Below are 23055 nucleotides of genomic sequence, written 5' to 3' on the forward strand. Positions count from 1 at the left end.
CACCCAAGGACAGTCATGACTGAATAGAGGGAAGGTATGGATTAAAGGTGGCTGGGTCCCAGCTTCCTAGAGTCCTGCCCAGCCCCTCCTCTCTTGCTCTAACTCTGCTCACAGTGAATGAGTTCAAGACAGAGCTGGAGAGAAGGTGCTGTGAGGCCGGGCTCCGGGAGAGCCCAGTGGGGCTGTCCTGCCAGGAGAGGACCCGGCACGTCCGCCACGGCTCAGCCTGTGTGGCTGCATTCCTGATCTGCTGCCATCTGTCAGAGACCCTGACTCAGGAGGCCCGGGAGGAGCAGCTGCTTCTAGGGACAAGTGAGGCGACCACAGCAAGAGACACAGGGTGATGGACTCTACGTAGAAGCTATGGAGCACCATGGCACCAGCTCAGGGGTGATATGAACCATAGAGAGGGGATGGGGTGGAAGGATCCCACTGAGGAGTCTGAAGGACCATGGGAGAGACATGACGGAGAATACACAGGGCGCCATGGGGGGCCCACATCTCCATTCATTCCCCCTGCAGTGGATGAAGAAGAGGACTTTGACGACATATTCCTAGAGGATAACATGCCCATCCGGACCTTGTTCCCAGAGAGCTGGCTCTGGAGGAAGTTTTCTCTGCCAAAAAGTGACTCAGGGTAGGACCATGGCCCCATGCCAGGTGCCAGCACCTGGTCCCTGGACCTTATGCATCAGTGAACTCTGATAATGGACAATGACCCCAGGGGTGACATTGAACCTCCCAGGGTAATACCAAGAGAGGAAGCCCCCCGGATGGGAATAAAGATTCCAGTGGGCCCCCCAAAATGATGATCCTTTAGTGATGATGTCTCTAGTGGCGTCAATGGGGGGACAATGAGCCCCAGTAGCGATTCGCAAGCCAGTGGCTCTGTCCAGGCAGCACAAACTCAGTGATGCTCTCCCCCTTTCCTGCAGCCTTTCCCACTACACCATCCTTACGAACCTGCCGGATACCATCACCACGTGGCAGTTTGTGGCCGTCAGCCTCAAGGCTGGACGAGGTGATCCCACAAGCCCAGTGGTCCTGCCCAGCCTGGGGCCAGGTGGCCTCTGGTTAACCCCAAGTATTCTCCTGGCTTTAGGAATCTGTGTCTCAGACCCTTTTGAGCTGACAGTTATGAAATCGTTCTTTGTGGACCTTAAGTTGCCCCTCTCCGTGGTCAGGAACGAGCAGGTCCAGATCCAAGCTGTGCTGTACAATTTCAAGGACAGCCAGGTCAGGGTGAGCCTAAGCCCTTCTCTCCTGGCATGTTTTATCAATCAGAGCGCCAGTGTGTTTTATAAAGGGGAGGACTCTATCAATTATTCCAACAGGTTAGTGATGCAGTGGTCCTTCTGAAAAGCTTCTAAGATCTTTTCTCATTTAAACCTCGCAATAGTACCACCAGTCGGTACTAGTATTGTCCTTGGCTTCCCAAACCAAATCCATTGCCGTTGAGTTGATTCCGACTCATAGCAACCCTGTCAGACAGAGTAGAACTGCCCCACAGGGTTTCCAAGGCTGTAAATCTTTAAGGAAACAGACTGCCACATGTTCCTCCTGCGGAGTAGCTGGTGGGTTGGAGCTGCTGACCCTTCAGTTAGCTGCTGAGTGCTTAACTGCTGTACCACCAGGGCTCCTTGTCCTTGGTTTAGAGATGAGGAAACTGAGGCACAGAGAGGTTAAGGGGCTTGCTCGAGGCCACACAGCATGTAAGTGGCAGAGGAGTTGAACCCAGGTGGTCTGACACCGGGGTCTGTGCTCTCAACCCTATGCTATATATATATATACTGTCACCTACTCAGGCTCCTTGGGGCAGGGGCTGTGACCCATGGCCCCGGGCCACCCCATGCAGCAGGACCCACTAACTGCCCACTCTGCCCCAGGCCCGCGTGGAGCTCCCCTACAAAGAGCCCCTATGCAGCGCGTCGAAGCCAGGAGCCCCATCTCGCCAAGTGGTGGTCGTGCCCCCTGCCTCCACCAAGATGGTGCACTTTGTGCTTCTCCCTCTTGAGATGGGCAAAGTGGATGTGGAGGTCAAGGTTGTGGGCACCGGCGGGATTCAGGACCACGTGAAGAGGACACTCTCGGTCCAGGTAATGGGTAACCCAGACCCCTTGGTCCTCTGGGCCTTGGACTGTGCGGGTGTGGGAGGGGCAGGATCAATAAACAGGCTCCTAGATGGGAGTGAGGCTTTAGAGAGAGTGGATTTGAAAGTTCAGTGGGTAGACTGGCTTAAGGGGTCACAGAGTCCCCACCTCGGGGCTTTGAAGTCAGATCTGGGTTCAAATCTTATCCCTGCTGTGTGACCTGGGACAGCTTACTTAACTTCTCTGAGCCCCCACTTCCTCATTTGAAGGATGTGGATAATAATCATACTCACAAATAATCAGAGAGCTCTGACAATTACACACAACCAGTGTCTGACCCATCAGTAATAAGTTTACTTAACAGACACACGGGTTTAGCACTTAACGATATGTCAGGCACAGTTCTAAGCACTTTAAGAATATTAACTCATTGAATTTTCAAACCAAACCCTATAAGGTAGGGACAATTATTATCCCCCATTTAACAGATGAGGAAGCAGAAGCACAGAAACCCAAACCCATTGCCTACAAGTTGATTCTGACTCATAGAGACCCTGTAGGACAGAGTAGAACTTTTCCCATAGGGTTTCCAAGGCTATAATATTTATGGAAGCAGACTGCCACATCTTTCTCCCGTGGAGCAGCTGATGGATTCTAATCACTTACGTTTTGGATAGCAGTCAAGTACTTAACCACCAAAGCACCTTCAGAGGCACAGAGAGGTTAAGTAATTTGACCAAGGTCACACAGCTAGGAAGCAGAAAGGTTGGGATTTGAACTCAGTCAGGCTCTAGATTCTGTGTTCTTAATAGCTGAGATGCCTTTTCCTGTATCATTATTATTATCATTGTGGTCGCCTTCTCATCTCATCCCACAGGCAGGTGGTCAGATACAGCAAATGTTCCATAGCATCCTCCTGAACCCCCAAGGTTTGTGGGGTCTGCATGGAGCATGTGGTTTCCTGGGGCCATTCTTGGGAGGAGAGGGTCTGGCCAGGTGGGCAGCCCAGGCTCCTCCATGCCCCATGCACCCTCACATCCCCAGCCCCAGAGCCTCCTTGTCACAGAAGGTTGTGCCTACTCAGGTCAGACGCAGACAGAGTTGGTGTCAAGACAGGACATTTTGAACAAGGTGCCGGACACAGAGGTGGAAGTGTTCGTCAGCGTCCAAGGTGCCCAGGACAGACCTGGTCTTGGGGGAATGGGGCGGCAGAATGGGCGATGTGGAGCTGGCTACTCTAGGATCTGCCTGGCACAGGGCAGAAGGGGCTGGAGGTGGGTCTGTGGAGTGATTGGGGAGCCAAGGTAGTTTAGGCCATTCCCTAGGTGACCCCATCTGCCTGCCTAACAGGTGACATTCTTGGCGAGACAATCATGGGTAGCCTGAAGCCCACAGAGATGTGGCAGCTGCTGAGGGTCCCGACTGGCTGCCCCGAGCAGACGCTCAGCTCTCTGGCACCTCTGATCATCCTGACCCACTACTTGGACACCACAGGCCAGTGGGGGAAAGTCGGGGTGGAGCTCAGGGACCAGGTGATGAAGAACATTGTCAGTGGTGAGAGCGAGAGTGTTGGGGCGTGGCCTTCAGTCCTCTCCTGGGGTCTCTAGGAGGGTGCTTGGGGCTCTCTGGGGACTCAGGGTGGGTGGCAGAGTACACGCAGGTTTGAGGGAGGCCCTCATGGGACCCCAAGACAATAAAACCCCTGGGTTACACCAAACTCTGACTCCTCTCCCAGATTACAAACATGATGTCAACCCCAGGTGACCCCCAACAGTGATACATCCCCAGGTTACACCCAGGCAATGACCCCCAGGGTACTCCTGAACCCCACTCCTCTCCCAGACTGCAACATGATACCAGCCCCCAGGTGACCCCAACAGTGACCCCAGGTTACTTTTGAACCCTGACCCCTCTCCCAGACCACTGACAACAGACTCCCTGGATTACCCCAAACAGCAACCACCCAGATTATGTTACATCCAGACACTGTCCCAGTCAGTGACACCCCTAGGGGTACACCCAGATAGTATTACCCCCAAGTGATCCCAGAGAACATGCAAGCAGAGATCCTTAGAATAATCCCAGGTGGTCGCCTGAATAATCCCTGTTACACCTGAACACTGACATTTCCCCAAATTACAACCAAACCCCCCAGGTAACAACCAGAAACACACACCCCTGATTGTTCCCCAAATAGAGACTCCCAATATCATTTGGACACTGGCCTTTCTTCTAAATTTCACTCCATCCAGGTTCTTCCAATCAGTAACCTCCCAGGTGACACCCAGACACTGTAAGCCCCAATGTTATACACAAACAATAAATCCCTAAGGTAACCTTCAGGTAATATTCAACCAATAATCCTCAGGATATGTTCAACAGGTATCCCCCAGATTACACCCAGCAGTAACCTCCTATAGTCTACACACAGCACCACCAGGGCCTCAAGCAAGCCCCTTAACCTCTCTGTGCCTCCATTTTCTCATCTCTAAACCAAGTTTACATCCAAAAACAACCCCCAGGTTGTGACCCCTCAGCTAACACTATCTCCCAAGCTACACCTGGGCAACACCTTCCAGGATTACTCCAGCCAGCAACTGCCCAGGTCACACCCAAAGAGTGGTCCTCCCCAAAGCACCCCAGCTTGGCGGTTTGCCAGGTTACACCCAGACAGCAACACTTGGAGAATTGCACTCCTCCCCAAAGATACACCTGCATGTTATCGCCCCCATGGATCACACCTAAACCATAACCCCTCATTTACACCTCGGTTCAGAAGCCCCCTTCTTAATATACCTGGACAATGAATCTCTTCTCCCATGTTATATCTAAATGTGATACACCCCCAAATCTCACCTAGACCGTGCCTTCAGAGTATTCCTGATAACTGGACCCCCCCCAACACAGGCCACACCTGAACACCAACTGTTCTTGCAAGTCTTCCTCCACCTCTTTCCCCAGGTTACACCCAGATGCTGACTCACCAGAATGCAGATGGCACCTACCACATCCACAAGGGAAACCCAGGAAGCACCTGGTGAGATGGCCACTACTACTGCTTCCACCACCTCCCTAGATGCCAAGGGGCTAGCCTGGGGCTTGATTCCCCCAGGATGGACCACACTGCAGGGTCTTGGGACTAGCAGCCCAAGGATCAGCCCACCAGGGCCAGTGGTATTCCACACTGGCCAACTTTGGACGTGGCAGGGCAGGGGGAAGCTTGGTCAGGAGCAGTACGGTCCATGGTGTAGAGTTCCCTGTGGGTTGGAGATGGTGTAAACACCCCTGTCCCCGGACCCCCTTGGCTGCCATTCCCAGTCATCACCCTTCTTCCCACCAGGCTCACAAGCTACGTGTTCCGGATCTTTGCCCTGGCCTACCCCACGGTGACGACCAGCATGCTCCAGCTGGACTCTCTCTGTGCCATTGCCCACTGGATCATCACCCAGAGGCAGGCAGAGGATGGGCACTTCCTGGAAAAGGGCCCTGTGATCATGAAATCCATGCAGGTGCTTACTGCCCCCTTGCCTGGGCCAGTCAAGGGAAACCCTGGGGGAATCCCAGACCATTGACGGCTCAGGTAGAATGAGAACAAGAATGCCCAGGATGGCATTCCCTGCTCCGGACCACCCTGTGCTCTGTTACCTTGTGAGGAGGGGCAGGAACACCTAGAACCCATCTCTCCCTCACCCCTACGTCAAGCATTCACCAGTCCTGGCCCTCCTACCTCTGGGACTGAGTCCTCCCAACCAACACATCCATCCTCACCAAGCACTCCTCAACGCCAGCCTCCAGACAGGGAGAGAATGGGGACATAGTGTGTAGGGCCTTGTGGGCTTTAGTTTTTCCTTTGAGCGACATGGAAACCCTGAAAGGGCTGTAGCGGAGGAGGGACATGACTCAGGTGTGCACAGGTTCCATTGGCCATTGTGGGAGGAAGAAACTGCAAAGGGTGAGGGTGGAAACTGGGAGACCAAAGAGGAGTTTGAACCCTGCAGGGGTCATTTACTAACAATAAGGAGACTTCACCTCTCTGATCTTCAATTTTCTCATCAGTAAAGTTGGGCTGTCATGAGGATGCTCTGAGATAATGTAGGGAGCTTATCACAGCATCCTCCAGGCTGTTAGCTTTTGTCAGTAGGGCAGAACTGGCACAGGCAAACTCCAAGATGGCACCTCTTCTCTCTCTCTCCCATCCACCTTCAGCATCAACCAGCTCCAAGCTGGGCACCCGAGGGCTTTTCAAGGTCAGGCAGGAGAGGTTGGAGAAGACGTCCCCAAGATGCTGAGGGGGAAATGGGTGTCGTTCTGTATCCACAGGGTGGCTACCAAGGCTCCGAGGCAGACATATCCCTCACGGCGCTTGTCCTGATCTCCCTGAATCAGGGGAAGAATTTGTGCAGCCAGGAAGTACTGTGCAACCAGAGAGGGGGGCAGAATCTTCAGGGTGCCGACCCCCTGGGAGAGGGAGCTCCCCCACCTAACTCCCTTCCTCTGAGTAGACTTCTCTCCTCTAGCTCCCAGACCCCTTTCCTCTAATCACTTCCCTCTGACTCCCTAGAGCTTGACTGGCAGCATCAAGAGAGCCCGTGGCTTCCTGGAGAAACAGCTTCCTGACATTCAGACAACTTTTGCCATAGCCATAGTCTCCTATGCACTGGCCCTCACCAACAGCCCCCGAGCCAATGACCGCCTGGACACCTTTGCCAGCCTTGGTGGGTAGAGAACACTTCTTAACCAACTGTGTGTTAATCACAGCCAGGGGGGTGGGGTGGGCTTGTGTGAGCTCAAATTGAGCAATGTGCAACTCATCACTTAGTGTTAATTGAGCATCTACTCTGTGCCAGAGGGTAGTGGTGATTCAGTGTTAGAATTCTTGCCTTCCATGTGGGTGACCAGGTTCAATTTCCAACCAATGCGCTTCAAGCAGAGCTACCACCCATCTGTCCATGGAGGTTTGCACGTTGCTACAATGCTGAACAGGTTTCAGTGGAGCTTCCAGACTAAGACAGGCTAGGAAGAAAGGCCTGGTGATCTACTTCTGAAAAAATCAGCCAGTGAAAACTCTATGGATGACAGCAGTTTGATTTCATTGCCCATGGGGTTGCAATGAGTCAGAGGCTAACTGGATGGCAGCTAACAACACTGCATGCAAACCCTTGAGCTCAGACCCAGAGACACTAAGTTGAACAAGACAAATATGGTCCCTGCCCTCAGGGGTCCACAGTCCCTGGAGGAAGCAAGCAGAAAACAAACAGATCAGTTTATAATTACAAATTGAGATAAGCGCTCACAGGATGGCAAACAAGGTCCGTGGTAGAAGGGAGGGGGATAAGGATTGGGAGGACTGGGAAGGCCTCATGAAAAGGTGACCCATCAGCTGGAATGAACGATGGGAAGACCCAACTATCCCAAACAAAGAGAACAGCATGTACAAACGCCCTGAAGTGAGGATGTGATTGGCATAGTCAAGGATGGACAGAGGCGGGTAACTGATAGGGCTCTGCCTCCCATGGCCTGCCCTTTCTCAACCCACAAGGGGCCTTATCTGGTCCTCTCCATTCCCCAAGTCAAGAGGAGTGGGATAAGGAAATCTGGCTTACGGTGGGACTGGAGGGACCTGGAGGAGCATCTCTGAACCTCAGTTTCCACATCTCTAAGTAGTTCAAGACACTGTTTCCTAGAGTTGTTCTGAAAATGCAATGCCAATATGCCTCCTTGGCACAGGGCTTCACGTAAAGTAGGTGCTCAATAAAATGACAGATAAGAACAATTGGGCCAGATGGCACAAGTAGCCGGCAGATTGAAGTGATTGGGCCCAGCTCTGAGTGACAAGATGGGCATCCCTTTTCTAGACAAAACCCACTGGCCAGTAGAACAGAAGGACCGGTACTCTCTGTATACCATTGAGGCTACAGCCTATGCGCTGCTGCAGAAGCTGGAGCTGGGTCGGATCAATGAGACACACGGCATCGCCAAGTGGCTACTGGAGAAGCGGGAGCTGGGAGGGGGCTTCAAGTCCACCCAGGTGACGCGGGCCTCGGGAGGTGGGGGAGCCTTGTCCCAGGGGAGGCGCTAGCCGGGGTGCTGAGCGGACGGCCAATCGGGGATGAACTCTCCGTGGTGCTGACGCTACTGCCCGCGGGCGCCCGCGGCGCTGTCTGTGGTGCTGACCCGCGGCCCTTCTCTCAAACCCAGACCACGGTAGTGGCTCTCGAGGCCCTGACCCGCTTCCGCGAAGCTGTTCACTTTGATGGTGCCCAGGATCTCCGCGTCCAGATCAGCTCCCCAAAGAGAGCCAGGAACGTGGAGTGGCTTATCGACCAGAACAACGCCTACCTGCAGCGATCAGCAAAGGTACCCCGCTGAGGGGCAGAGGGAACTCCACACAGGTGTCGCTGGGGGTGAGGCCAAGCTTCATGTTTCTGCCATCTCCCTCCGCAAGATTCTCTCATAACTATTGGAAATTTGGCTATACTTCAATGCATTGATTCCGCATATTTCCTGAGTACCTACTGTGTGCCAAGCACTCCCCTAGGCAGTGGTGACACATTGTGAGAGATCTGTGGCCCCTGCCCTCATGGAGCTTAAAGTCTAGAAAGAAGGAAAGAGATTAAAAATAATACCATTTTAAGCATTCTGAACAAAGGGAAAGAGAAATGGGTGTGTACAGAAGAAAATGGAGTCTCTGTGTGGTGCAAAGAGTTAACGTGCTCAACTGCTCACCAGAGGTCCCTGGGGAGAAAGGCCTGGCAATCTATTTCCAAAAACTCAGCCACTGAAAACTCTACGGAGCAGAGTTCTACTCTGACACAGATTGGGTCACCATGAGTTGTAGTCAACTCAATGACAACCAGTTTGCTTGTTTTTTTTAAAGGGGAAAATAATCTGAGTGGATGGGTAAGGAAATATCCATGGAGGGTGTGGCATCTAAGCTTCAATCATTCAACACATGTTTAGTGAGCACTTATTGTATTCCAGGCACTATTCTAGGTTCTGAGAATACAGCCCTGGAACAAGACAAAAAAATTCTGTCCCCTATAGAATTTTATATTTTAGTGCAGGAGACAGACAATAAAGAAATGAATAAGTAGAATATATAAAAAAAGAAAAAATAGAATGTGTAAAATGGCAGTAAATTCTATGGGGAAAAAAATTAAGCAGGAAGGGGGTGGGGCATCAAGGGGCTGCAATTTCAGATACAGTGGGCAGGGAAGGTCTCACCAAGAAGATAATATTTGAACAAAGACATTAGGAAGAGGAGGGAGCAAACCTTGTATATATGTAGGCAGCATAAACAGCAAGTGCAAAGGTCCTGAGGCAGGAATGTTCCAAGAACAGCAAGGACGGTGGTGTGGCTGGAGGGAAAGGAGTGAGGGGGGAGTGAATAGAGGTGAGAGCGGGAAGGTGATGCCCCAAGTAATGCAGGGCTTTGTGGGCCTTAGGGAAGACTTTGGTTTTCACTCAGAGGGGTGAGAGCCATAGAGGGTCCTGAGCAGAAGCAAGATACTGTTTCAGTTACACCATATTAATATCCATAATCACAATAAAATTATGATGCATACAACATGGAAGCAACTGATGTTTGTTAGCTTGGCACCAGTCACTGTTTTCGTGTGCCCTCTATTCCTTACAACAATGCTATAAAGTTGGTACTATTATAGACCTCATTTTACAGATGAGGAAATGGAGGAATTGATGAGTAAAATAGCTTGTCCAAGGTCACATACACTTTCGGTGGAGGTGCCTGGATAAATAGGAAGTTTTCGAGATGAAGGGCGCAGGGACAGGGGAAGAGCATTCCTGGCACAGGGAACAGCATAGAGACCAAGGCAGGCACAGGAATGGCTGGGGGAAGGATGCACAGAGGACAGTGGCCTGACAGGAGGCTGGGGAAGTCAGCAGGGCTCAGAGCAAGAGGGCTGGGGGCCATGGCAAGGATTCAGGAGTTTATCCTATAGGAAATGGGCTTAAGCAGGGGTGTGACTGGATGTGAATTTTTCTTAATTTTTATTGTGATTTAAGTGAAAGTTTACAAATCAAGTCAGTCTCTCATACAAAAAGTTATATACACCTTGCTATATATAAAAAAAAAAGTTTTTTTTTATATACTCCTAGTTGCTCTCGCCCTAATGACACAGCACACTCCCTCTCTCCACTCTCTATTTTCATGTCCATTCAGCCAGCTTCTGACCACCTCTGCCCTCTCACCTCCCCTCCAGACAGGGGCTGCCCACATAGTTTCATGTGTCTACTTGAGCCAAGAAGCTCACTCCTCACCAGCATCATTTTCTATCCTATAAGATCCAGTCCAATTCCTGTCTGAACAGTTGGCTTTGGGGATGGCTCCTGTCTTGGGCTAACGGAAGGTCTGGGGACCATAACCTCTGGGGTCCTTCTAGTCTCAGTCAGATCATTAAGTCTGGTCTTTTTAGGAGAATTTGAGGTCTGCATCTGGGTGGATGTGAATTTTAAAGATTCATTCTAGCTGATGTGAGAATAATGAAACAAGGGAAATAAGAGTAGATACTGGTGAGAAAAGTCTCTCGAGGGGTCCACACATGAGGCATTTTGGAGATGCTGCAAAGCAGACACACTCAAGAGATAACCATTAGGACATGGAGTCCCTAGGTGGTGCAAATGGTTAACATGCTCAGCTGCTAACCGAAAGGCTGGTGGTTCAGATCCACCCAGTGGTGGCTCGGAAGAAAGGCCTGGCGATATACTTCTGGAAAGTCAGTCATTGAAAATCTTATGGAGTATAGTTCTACTCTGACACACGTGAGGTCGCCATGAGTCAGAGTCAACTCGACAGCAATTGGTTACTGGTTACATTAGGACACAGCTGAATCCACAGTTCTAGTTGATCTGTGACAATGTAGGCACCATACATGCTCTATCAAGAAGGAAAAGAGAAACCATTCGCATGGGGAGAGGTGGGCAGTCACCAGAGTACAAAGTCAGGGAAATCACTGAGGCCCCGGCACCGGTGCCTGCTTGCCTCCCACCCCAGTGCACCTGAACCGTGCTGAGCCACACTTTGCTTCTTCCTCTGCCCTCAAGCCTCCCTCCCCTTGCCCCTCTCCCACAGTTCTCAGCCCAGGATGACCTAGTGATCAAAGCCAGTGGAACCGGAAGAGGCACCATCTCGGTAGGTCTAGATTCCACCCTTGGGGTCCTTAACTGGAGGGCAGGGCCCCCTAGTTAGTAGGAGTAGGGGCAAGTCTCAGACTCTAAGACAATATCAAAATCAGCAGTAATTGTAGCTACGATTTAGGGCACTACTGTTTGCTAGGAACTAAGCTAAGGAGACCTCAAAACCACCCTGGAAATTGCTTTGGGTATAGGCTCCATTCAACAGGTGGGGAAATGGAGATTCAGAAAAGTCTTCACTTGTTCTAAGTCACAGTCAGGGCAGGTAGAGGCCAGATACCTTGGGATTTGTCTGCCCCTCCTATGGAGCCCTGGGTGGTGCAAACAGTGCCCTCAGCTGCTAACCAAAAGGTTGGCAGTTTGAGTCCACTCAAAGGTGCCTCGGAAGAAAGGCCTGGTGGTCTACTTTTGAAAAATCATCCATCGAGAACCCTATGTATCACAGTTCTACCTTGACACACATAGGGTGGCCATAAGTCAGAGTCAACTTGCTAGGAACTGGTTTGGTTCTTTGGCTTGCCCCTCCTATGCTGAGTCCCTGAGGGGGTGTCTCCTTTGCCTCCCCAGGAGAAGACTCTCCCTGCAAGATGCCTCCCAAGGTCCAGATGATAGCTCTTCCCTTCCCCCAAAATTTGAGCCAGTAGCCCTGCTACATCTTCCAGCCCCAGACCCTCTAGCCCAGGAGGATAGCCCATTTGTTAATCAAACTGAGGGCAGCCTTTTGGCAATGTTCAGGATATGGAGTCATGGCTGAAACTCTGACTTGATTATGCGACCTTGGGCAAGTCACACCCTCCCTTGTGCCTCAGTGAAATTTAAATTTAAATTAGTTAAAATGAAATAAAACAAAACATCCAGTTCCTCAGTCACACTAGCCACATTTCGAGTGCTCAGTAACCACACATGGCTCGTGGCTACCATACTAGACAGCACGTATAGAGACCATGTCCATCATCACGGAAAGTTCCACTAGACAGAGCTGGTCTAGACTTTAGAGAATATTCTGGCCACTGCACGCCGGGATTGAGGGGCAGACTGCGCTGAGAATTCCTCACATGGGCAGAGACCTGGGTACACAAGGACTGGAGCGAGGAGGAAGGGGAGAAGGTGGGGATGGGCTCTGACACCCCCCTTCCCTGCCCGGGAAGATCCTGACCATGTACCACAGGATCCTGGAGTCTGAGGATCGTACCTGCAACCAATACAACCTGAATGTGACCCTCCACAGTGCCCCAGAAGGTAAGCCTAGACCTTGTTGTTGTCGAGTCAATTCCAACTTATAACGACCCTATAAAACAGAGTAGAACTGCCCCATAGGTTTTAATCTTTACAGAAGCAGACTACCGCATCTTTCTCCAATGGAGCAGCTGCCAAACATTCAGGTAGCAGCCAAGCTCTTAACCACTGTGCCACTAGAGCTGGAACACCCAATTCCTTTTTATAGCTTTCGTTTAGCTATCGATCACTAGTTTAGCTACGCATTATGCACACTTATTGCTTTATTCGGAGTCTCTGGCTGGTGTAAATGGCACACACGTTCGGTTGCTAACAGCAAGATTGAAAGTTTGAGTCCATCCACAGGTGCCTCGGAAGAAGGGCCTGGCGATCTACTTCCCCAATTTCAGCCATTGAAACTCCTACGGAGCACAGCTCTACACTGACACACGTGGAATTGCCATGAGTCAGAGTCGATTCAATAAAACAACTATGTTTTTTATTATTATTATTGCTTTATTCAGCCATTCAACAAATATTTATTGAGCATTTATCAGGCACTGTTTCTTGGCACTGGGAACACAGGCACGAACAAGAAAAATACCCTCCTTCTCCTGGAGCTCACATTCTAGAGGGAGAGACAGTAATATACACAGCTAACAATATATTATATTCATGCTTTTATTTATTTATAACATAAATATATCTTTATTATAAACAAATAAATATATAGTGTAATACAGGTGATGATAGGTAGCATACAAAATAAAATAGGGGGAAAAAATTGCCATCGATTCTGAAACTTGAGGAGAGGCAGGGAAAGGCAGCGGAAGCTCTCCGAAGAGCTGCCATTTCAGCTGAGACATGAAGAAGGTGAGGGAGTGAGCCATGAAGGGTTTGAGAGAAGAGCATTCCAGGCAGGTGGAACAGCAGGTGCAAAAGCCCTGTGGCAGGGACGAGCTCATAAGGACCAGCAAGGCCAGCGTGGCTACAGAAGAGCAAGGAGAGTTGTAGGAGAAACAGTTAGAGGGGAGACGTGTGGGCTTCAGTGAGGACTTGGGCTTTTGCTCTGAGTGAGGTGGGAGCCAGGGAGTATTCTGAGCAGATGAGAAATGTGACATAGCTCAGATATTCACAGGCGCCCTCTCGCTGCTGTGGAGGAGACAAACTGTGAGGGGGTGAGGGTGGAGCTGGGAAACCAGGGAGGAGTTGATTGCACAGGATCAGGCGAGAAATGATGAGGGCTTGACCAGGCTGGGGCTGTGGAGATGGTCAGAGATGGTGGCATTCTAGAGTTCCCAGTCTGGGGTACCAAGAAGGAGAAAGAACCCTGCCATTGGAAGCTCCCTGTGGGGGTCAAGATAGGCCTTATCAGGAATTTTAAAGACTAAAAGTGACCAAGGCTTTGGCTTAGGACGCAGTCCTTCATAATAGTAATAACAACAACAACTAACACTTATATAGCACTGACCAAGCACTGTGCTAAGTGCTTTACTTATATTAACTCATTTAATCCTTGCAACAACCCTGTTGGGTTGGTACTGCTGTAATCTCCATTTTACAGATGAAGAAACCAAAAGAACAGAGAGGTTAAAGCCTCTTGCCCATAATCACACAGCAGAGGTAGGATTTCAACCCAGGAAGCTGCCTCCAGGGGCTGTGCACTTAACCACTGTGCTATCCAGCCTCTAAACTCTTGCTTTCTCTCTGCAGAGAATAAAAAAGGGGAGGAGACCTTCCGGCTCCGGATGCAAACTAGGTGGGGACACTGGGATCTTGAACGGGGTGAGAGGAGGGCCCAATGCTGTTATCCATACTCCATAGCAGCCCGCCCTGTGTGCTGAATGGAGGTTACTGACCAGCTAATCCTGGGGTGTGGGGCTCCCCAGGCCGCCACCCTGTCCCACCCCCTCTCCCCATCTCGTGCCCAATTCTGCCCTCCCATGTTTGTCTTCCATCCTGCCCCCATCTTGCCTCCCCAGAGTACCCCCCCGCCCCCCATCCTGCCCTCCATCCTGCCTCCCATCCTGCCTTCCCAGAGTATCCCCCATCCTGCCCTCTATCCAGTCCCCCGTGCTGCCATGCACATGTGTCCCAGAATGGCAGCCTCCAATGCACCAACATGCTCCGTGACCCAAAGGCCCAGAGCTGGCTCCAAGGCCCAAAGCTCTCCCCAGACCTGATCTTCTGCAGACACTCCCTCCGTAGTCCAGCTCTGTCCCTCAAGCATCCCTGCCCAGGTCTGCCCCAGATACAAACATATATAGAGCACCTGGAGTCCCGGGGCGGGGGGGTGGGGTGGGGTGGGGTACGAACGGTTAATGTGCTCTGCTGCTAACTGAAAGGTTGGAAATTTGAGTTCATCCAGCAGTGCCTCAGAAGAAAGGCCTGGTGACCCACTTCCCAAAAATCAGTCATCGGAAACCTTATGGCGCACAGTTCTACTCTGACACACGAGGTTGCTGTGAATCACAGTTGACTCAAGGGCAACTGGAAAGAAAGATGATGAATAGATTGAGCATCTATTGTGTGCCAGGCTCTGCTCTAGAAGCTGGGACGTAGCTGTGAGCATGGCAGCCCCTCCCTTCTCTGGCTGGGCTCACAGCCTAGCAGAGGAGTCAGACAAGAACCAAGTAATCATCTGACTGTGGTTAAATGTGGCAAAGAGAGGGCATGGAAGGGCAAATCAGAGGAACTGGCCTGGTGGACAGGTGGTGAAGGCTTCCCAGAGGGAGTGATGGGACAGCTGGGATGGCAAAGATAAAGAGGTGTTTCAGGGCAAAGAAGGAGTGAAAAGGGTTCCAAGCTGATGGAGAGCATGTGCAAAGGCCCTGTGGCAGAACAGAGAGAGACACTTAAGAGAAATCAAATAGAGGCTGGGGTGAGAGGCGGTGAGGTGGAGTGGTATACAGCCTGAGACAAGGAGTTTGGTAAAGGAGGTGACACACCAGATCTGTGATTGCTAAAGCTCCCTGCTGTTGGGGGTAGAGTGGAGACAGGGACACCTGGAAGGAGGCTACTACACTAGCTCAGGTGAGGGACGGTGGCAGCTGGGAGCAGAGTGGGGACACTGGGGAGAGAGGCAGAAGGACAGTCGGAAGAGAGACTGGGACTGTGAAATCCCTAGGTTCCTGGGTGATCGAGCAGCCACAATGACCATGATGGAGGTCTCCCTGCTTACTGGCTTCTACCCCAACAAAGATGACCTCAAGCAGGTAACACTCGCTCCACATGCCCAGTGGTGATCCAGGGCGGGGGTGCCCTGACATCATCCCTCTCTCCTGTGCGGGTGCAGGGCAGTGTCTACCCCATGTCAGGGCCTCCGGGTTCATGCCTCGTGGTCCATGGGCACTTCTGCTGACTCCCTGCATGATCTTAGCCAAGCCCTTGCCCTGATTGGGCCTCAATTTCCCCAACACTGGAGCTCATTGGATGAGAGCTGGTGTCTGTCCTGGGAGTTGCTTCATGCTGATTGGAGCTCCTAGGGCTGCGGACCTCAGAGGGTCTCTCCCCACCCCCAACCACCTCCTCTGCCCCAGCTCACCAGCGATGTGGAGATGTACGCCTTCCAGTATGAGACCAAGACAAGCTCCAGCGACAGCACCGTGGTCCTCTACCTGGACAAGGTGAGGAAGGCCTTGTGCCCTCTGCAGAGGCCTAGGGGCAGCCCAGGGGGCGGGGAATCGGAGGGCAGTCCCTTGGGTAGTGTCATCTGGGGTCAATCCCACAAGAGGCACATCCTCTGAGATCAGCTGTTCTCCATAACTAAAGTCATTGCCCCATGGTAAGAGGCCTTGTTAACATCCCAATGCCTGTAGTCAAGTGGTCGTGGCCAATACCCATGGTCATGCCCTGCGGTCAGTGCCACGAGTCAGCGTCCCATGGTCAACTCAGGCAGGACTCCCCTCCCCCAGCTCTCCCACGAAGAAGACACGGTGCTGGGCTTCCGGGTTCACAGGATGCTGCAGGCTGAGCTCCTTCAGGCCGCCCTGGTCACTGTCTATGATTACTATGAGCCTTGTGAGCAGGGGCCTGGGGCTGGAGAGGCATCTCGAGGGAGTGAGACCTGCCAGGGACAGGGCAGGACTTGGGGGGAGGGAGCGAGGGAAAGGACTAAGAAGAGGGGTCAAGGCGTTGCTGAGGGCTGCCAGAACTGGGGTAGAAGGGCACCGGGGCGGGACCGTGGGGGCGGGGCCTGAAGGGGTGGGGCATTTCGGACGGGAGAGGGTCAAGGTGTGCAGGGCTAAGAAGGAAGAGGTTGGGGCGGGGCTGAGAGGCGTGGCCTGCTGGGGATGAGGCGGGGTAGGGGCGGGGCCTTGGAAGGGGCAGTGCCCATCGAGGAGAGGTCTCGGCAAGGCCAGGCATGACGTGGACTGCAGAAGCCGGGACCAGACGGTGGGAAAGGTCTGGAAGGGCCTGGAGGGGCCAGGCCAGGGACGGGGCGGGGCTAAGAAGGAGCTTGGACCTAGGTCTTGGGCGAGAGGGGGGAGGGGGATAAGTGGGCGGGGCCAGGAGGGGCGGAGTCAGCGGTAGGGGAGACTGCCGGGGCGGGGCCAGGCAGGCCCCCAGTCCCCAGGAACGCGGGCTCTCAAGCCCACCCAGCGCACCCCCATCGCAGCCCTGAGGTGCAGCGCCTTCTACAACCTCCCCGCGGAGGACTCGTCTCTGCGAAAGATCTGCCACAAAGACGTCTGCAGATGTGCCGAGGGTGAGGCTGGCGGGGACACGGGCGCCAGGGCCACTTCCTGTCTGCCCTCAGGGCTCAGCTGACAGAGAGGAAGACAGAGACGAAGAGGGACAGAGAAAAGGAGACACCGAGAGACAGAGACCAACACACGCACTTAGTGAGGGCCAAGATCAAGTAGACGGAGACTCGGAGAGAGACACAAAGAGCCTAGGATGGGAGAAACTGCCATGAAAAAGACCTAAGGGAAGGGGGGTGGATTAGAGTCCCCCAGACCAGATAGACCAGTCCCCGAGACCGGCGAGTCGCGGACCTGGGGCCGGGGGGGGGGGAAAACCCCGCCCCCAGTGCAGCCAGGCAGCGGCCTCCTGATCCCCCAGAACAGTGCATGTCACCAAGGAAGGGCCAGCTGAGGCAGAAGGAGCTCCAAGTAGCGGCCTGTGAGCCGGGCGTGGACTTCGGTGAGTGTGGGGAGCGCCGGGAGGTAAGCAGGCCCAGGCTCGGCCGCAGACGGGACGCCAACCACGCCCCTCCTGCCCCTCCCCCAGTATACAAGGCCAGGCTGGAGTCTGTGGAGGTTTCCGACTCCAACCCCTATGTCTACTACAACATGCAGCTCCAAGCCATCATCAAGAGTGGTATGTCCCCGTGGCAGCGTCGGGGGTGGTGGTGGGGGTTGGGGGGGCGTTGCCCTCTGGGGTCCCAATGTAGGAGTGGCCAGGCCTCTGCAGGCTCAGACGCTGGGTCTCCTCCAGGCACAGACCTTGTCCAGCCTCTTACCATGAAGAAATTTGTCTCCCACGCCACCTGCCAAGAGTCCCTGGGGCTGCAAGAACAGGAGGCGTACCTCATCATGGGCCAGGCGTCAGACCTGTGGCGAGTCAGATCTGAGTGCGTGGGGGCTCCTGCTGCCCTGGGACCACAGGCCTGGGCCTCTTTCCATACCTGGGCCTGGCTCTTGGCTCCTCAGTTCCTGCTGGGTCCCTGGTTGTCAGGGCCACCCTGAATGGAGATGCAGGGTGTGCACTGTTCAACTCCAAGGATCACCATTCACATGGAGATGTTTTAGATGTGGGTATTCACTGTCTAAGGTCTCTCCCTGGGTGGCACAAAAAGTTTGCGCTCAGCTGCTAACCTAAAGGTTGGCAGCTCCAACCCACCTAGAGGCATTGTGTAAGAAAGGCCTGGCGATCTGCTTCTGTAGATTACAGCCAAGAAAACCCTATGGAGCTCAGTTCGACTGTAACACATGGAGTCCTCATGAGTCGGAATTGACTCCAGGCAATGGGTTTTTTGGTTTTTCTTTTTTTTATTCACTGTCTCAGTTTTCCAAGAGGGCAGTAAAGAGTAGGAGGAAGGGGTGCCATTTCTAATGCCCAAGTAGGAGCTGTATGGCTAGGCCGAGGCTCTGGGAGGCTGCCAAGCAGGGCAGAGGGGCGAGGCAGAGTGGGTGCCCAAGCCCCCCAGGGCACCAGGTTCTTTTCACCCTCTTTGCTGTCTCCCTCCCACAGTTACACCCATGTCCTGGGCAAGAAGACGTTCCTTATGCATTGGCCAGCCGACCAGGATGTGGGCAAGAAGGAATTTCTGGCTCAGCTAGAGGGATTTTCGGAATATATGAGCACCCATGGCTGTCAGACCTGAGACCCTGAGGCCTCTGCTGCTTTCAGGGTAGTGTCTCCAAGCTGGCCTGGGCCACTGAGTTTGACCCCAAATAAAGAGCATGGAATATCATACCCAAACTCTGACATGGTTTCTGCTCCAGCATTCAGCAGGGCCCCTGCATGACCTGCCCTGATGCTGCTGGGGCCTGACTCCTCCCTCTCTCCCCTTCGCTCACTCCATTCCAGCCACACAGGCCTTTTTTGTATCCTTCCAACACCCAAGTCTGTTCCCACCTTAGGGCCTTTGCACTCACTGTCCCCTCTACTGGGTACACGCTTCCCTCAGATATCTCCCTGGCTTTTATACCAGTACAGTCAAGTCAATTTTGATTCATGGTGACCCCACGTGTGTCAGAGTAGAATTGCACTCCACATGGTTTTCAGCGGCTGATTTTTTGGAAGTAGACTGCCAGGTCTTTCTTCTGAGGTACCTCTGGGTGGACTCAAAGCTCCAATCTTTCAGTTAGCAGCTGAGCATGCAAACTTTTCCCTTATTTGGGCTCTGTTTAAATGTCACCTCCTCAAAGAGACCTTTAATAACATACCTGTCTTAGGCTGAGTTCTCTAGAGGAGCAAAACCAGTGAAGCATCTATGTATATATATATAGAGAGAGAGAGAGAGAGAGATTTATATCAAGGAAATGGCTCACATGGTTGTAGAGGCTGGAAGGTCCCAAGTCCATGGGTCAAGCTGGAGGCTTCTGACTCATGTAGCTGCAGAGGCTGTCGAATCCAAGATCGGAAGGTCAGGTTCACAGGCTGTGGAAGCTGATGAATCACAGCCGACGAATGGCAAGATCAGCAGGTAAACTGCTAGCTCAAGTCCCAAGAACCAGTGGTCAGATGAACAAGGGCCAGCTGCAGCATCCAGAGTGAGCAAAAGCCCGTAAGCTTTGCCAGAAAGTCCATCTATATTGGATGCAGCACACTCCCAAGGAAACCCGCCCTCAGCTGATTGGCTTCTCACAACAAATCCCATCATGGCCATCACGGAGGTGATCATATTATATCAAATCTCATCGTGGAGGTGACTACGTCACTACAGGATTACCAAACTGTATCATAGCTGCTGAGCCACTAAGAATCATGGCCCAGCCAAACTGACAAGCAACCTTAACAGTACCTAAAATAGATCCCCCTCCCATCACTCTTTCCCCTTGCCCTGCTTTATCCTCTCCATAGTATGTATAAGTACATCATACACCATACTTAATGATTGATTGTTAAATGTGTGTTTCCAGAAAGTCAGCTCCTTATAGACAGGAGTCATATCTGTCTCGTTCAGGACTGTATTCCCAGTTCCTACAGCAGGAGCTGGGGCACAGAAGGTGCTCAGGAATGACTGTCCAACGTCCAAATGAATGAATGCATCTGGCGCCCTACTCGCACCTCGCCCTGAAGGCTCACACTTGTTCCCTGCCTTCAAGGAGCTTGCAGTGATGGGAGCTTTGATGGGGGAAGCCCAGGTGGCAGGAGGGCCAAGAGGGCCAGGGGAGGATGAATGAGTTTTACCCACATGGGCTGTGGGATGGGGACCTGCCAAGCCAAGGTGGCAGCCCGTGTGGGGATCTGGAGCCACCAAGGAGACTGCAGTGATTGTAAGGGGTCCAAGAGGCTTCAACTGAGGGTGTGAGTGAGGGAAAGGAAGAGGGAGATGGGGCTGGGGAGGCTATGAGGTAGGCTGACTTCATAAAGAACTTTGTATTCCAGACGAAAAGGCCTAACCGTTATCAAGGGCAGCAGGGAACCACAGAAGGTGTTTAAGCAGGAAACAGACTGACCAGCCCTGAGGGAGAAAGGTCCCACTGGCTCAAGGATAGAAACTGAATTGATGGCAGGAAGCCTGGGGAGGAGGCTGAGGCTGTGGGGCCACAGGATAGCACAGTGGTGGCTGCCTGGGTTCAAAGTCTGCCTCCATCTCTTTCTGGTTGTGTTACCTTAGCCTGGTTACTCACCTCTCTGTGCTTCAGTGTTCTCATCTCAAACATTACTTCCCTTGGAGCTGTTGTGAGTGCCCAGTCCATGGGAAGTGTTCAATAAATGTTCATTAGCCTTCCTATTCATTTTCTTTTGATGCTTCCTGCATCAAATAAGAAAGACTGAAGAATTGATGCCTTTGAATTATGGTGTTGGCAAAGAATATTGACTCCCACAAGAATGACCAAATCTGTCTTGGAAGAAATACAGCCAGAATGCTCCTTAGAAACAAGAATAGCCAGACCATCTCACGTACTTTGGACATGTTATCAGGAGGCACCAGTCCCTGGTGAAGGACATTATGCTTAGTAGAGGGTCAGCAAAAAAGAGCAAGACCCTCAACGAGATGGACTGACACAGTGGCTGCAACAACGGGCTCAACATAGCAATGATTGTGAGGATGGCACCAGGTGGGGCAGTGTTTCTTTCTGTTGTACATAGGATTGCTATGAATCGGAAGTGACTCGGCAGCACCTAACAACAACAAAGCCTTACTATCTAGCAGGAATGGTTCAGTGGTAGAATTCTCACCTTCTATGTGGGAGACCCAGGTTCAATTCCTGGCCAATACGCCCCATGTGCAGCCACCACCCATCTGTCAGTGGAGGCTTGTGTGAGGCTGAAGGGACTTCGGCAGAGCTTCCAGACTAAGACAGACTAGGAAGGAAGGCCTGGCAATCTATTCCCAATTAATCAGCCAATGAAAACCCTGTGGGTTATGACAGCCCACTCCCATTGTACACGGGGTCACCATGAGTAAGGTGCTGACTCAACAACAGCTAACAACAACAACAGGCTTACTATCAGTGATCCAGGCAAGATGGCCATGGGGAGGGAATGGAGCTGCTAGAATCCAGCAGCCAGAGAAGAAAATCAGGTCATCAACCCCCTACTCAAAACACTCCCTGGCTCCCATCACTCTGACGCTGTGACCATCAAGATCCTGCACTGTCTGCCTGTCATCTCCCTGATCCCATGCCCCGCCCTCAACTCACTCCAATCCAGCTACACTCTATGGTATTCATACACTGCAAGCTCTTTGCTGCCCCTGGGCCTTTGCATAAGCTGTTCCCTCTGCCCAGAACATTCTTTCCTGCTTCCTCCTCATCCTTCAAGTCTCCACTTAGAGAGGCCTTCCCTGACCACCCTGACTAAAGGAGATCAGCCCCTTCCCCAGGTTCTGTGTCCCAGCAACCTGCCTGTTGCCTTCAGAACAAATGTCACAGTACGGAAGTATATACTAGATTGTTTGCTTACATCTTGGCTGCCTGTCTCCCCCACTGGGCTAGGGGCCTCTGGCAAGCAGGGAGGCTGTCTGAGTCATGGACATAATTGCAGCAGTTCACTCAGGGTCTGGCACATAATAGATGCTCAATTTGCTAAATGAATGAAAGAGAATGAGGGCAATGGGAAGAAGGAGAGAGAAGGAGGGAGAAAGGAAGGAAAGAAGGAAGAAGGGAGGCAGGAGGGAGGAAGAGAGGAAGGGAGGGAGAAAGGAAGGAAAGAACCCGAACTCCAGTTTCTGATGCCTCGACATTCCTTTTGTTCCAGCCTCTGCTTAAATATTACTTATTTCAAAATAGGAGGTCTGCTCGCCTTCCTAATCAACTCAAACCGACATGCAAAATCCCAGATAACATCCTGAGACAGTGTCTGCCCTCACTGGCTCTGCCTTTCCCCACCCAAACTGTCACATCGGGGAATCCAGAAAAGGAGCCCTTGCCCTCTCTGACAAATTCGCATCCCCAGACCCCCAGTTTCCCACCGCTTGCTTTAAATTAGAGAATAGTTCCTAAGCCTGAGAAAGAAAGTATACTGTCCCCTCGGACCCTATTAAAGGCTGAGCCCACGTCCATCTGTTTGCTCTCTGATTCTCCCCTCACCAGCCCCCATGTGAACTCCGCATGCCGCCCTTGAGAGTGCTCCCTTCCAGGACCTGAAAGTGATAAACTGTCATTTCCTCCTTTTGGTTGTTGAATGTTGAAGTGGGCTTTGTATCCAAAGAAAGCCCCACTTAATATCCAGGTGGTCTCACCATCTGACCCCCTCTGGGAGACTGTGTTTCCTCCTGCAGTGGGCTGTCATGTGTCTCTTTATATGTGTCTAATATTAACACAAAGAAGGAAAGCAGGGAGGGAGGGAGGAAGGAAAGCAGGCTGACTCATGGCCTGTTTTTGTACAGACCTGGAGCTAAGAATGTTTTTCACATTTTTAAAGGGCTGGAAAAAAAAATATGCAATGGACACTGTATGTGGCCTGCAAAGCCTAACAA

General features: G+C 52.1%; 2 protein-coding genes across 3 annotated transcripts; both read left to right on the forward strand.

Moving 5' to 3' along the window:
* The first annotated feature begins 412 nt into the window (after positions 1-412).
* On the forward strand, positions 413-17228 carry LOC104846206 (complement C3 alpha chain-like). Its single transcript, XM_064279891.1, has 19 exons — positions 413-637; positions 936-1021; positions 1103-1242; positions 1887-1955; positions 2968-3019; positions 3175-3261; positions 5052-5127; positions 5431-5599; positions 6411-6500; positions 6652-6805; positions 7946-8118; positions 8289-8447; positions 11182-11241; positions 12392-12482; positions 14172-14243; positions 15447-15673; positions 15998-16084; positions 16373-16517; positions 17077-17228. The coding sequence occupies exons 1-19, from the start codon at positions 414-416 to the stop codon at positions 17226-17228; spliced, it is 2313 nt and encodes a 770-aa protein (XP_064135961.1). The 5' UTR covers position 413.
* Positions 17020-22881, forward strand: LOC135230658 (complement C3-like). 2 transcript variants are annotated; one of them, XM_064280622.1, is made up of 4 exons: positions 17020-17603; positions 17691-17780; positions 17898-18033; positions 18654-22881. In XM_064280622.1, the coding sequence occupies exons 1-4, from the start codon at positions 17531-17533 to the stop codon at positions 18784-18786; spliced, it is 432 nt and encodes a 143-aa protein (XP_064136692.1). In that variant the 5' UTR covers positions 17020-17530; the 3' UTR covers positions 18787-22881. The 2 variants fall into 2 exon arrangements, with proteins under 2 accessions (XP_064136692.1, XP_064136691.1); XM_064280621.1 differs by having other exon boundaries at positions 17020-17780.
* Positions 22882-23055: the final 174 nt, after the last annotated feature.

Source organism: Loxodonta africana, chromosome 3 (genome assembly GCF_030014295.1).
Source record: "Loxodonta africana isolate mLoxAfr1 chromosome 3, mLoxAfr1.hap2, whole genome shotgun sequence".
Classification (NCBI taxonomy): Eukaryota; Metazoa; Chordata; class Mammalia; order Proboscidea; family Elephantidae; genus Loxodonta; species Loxodonta africana.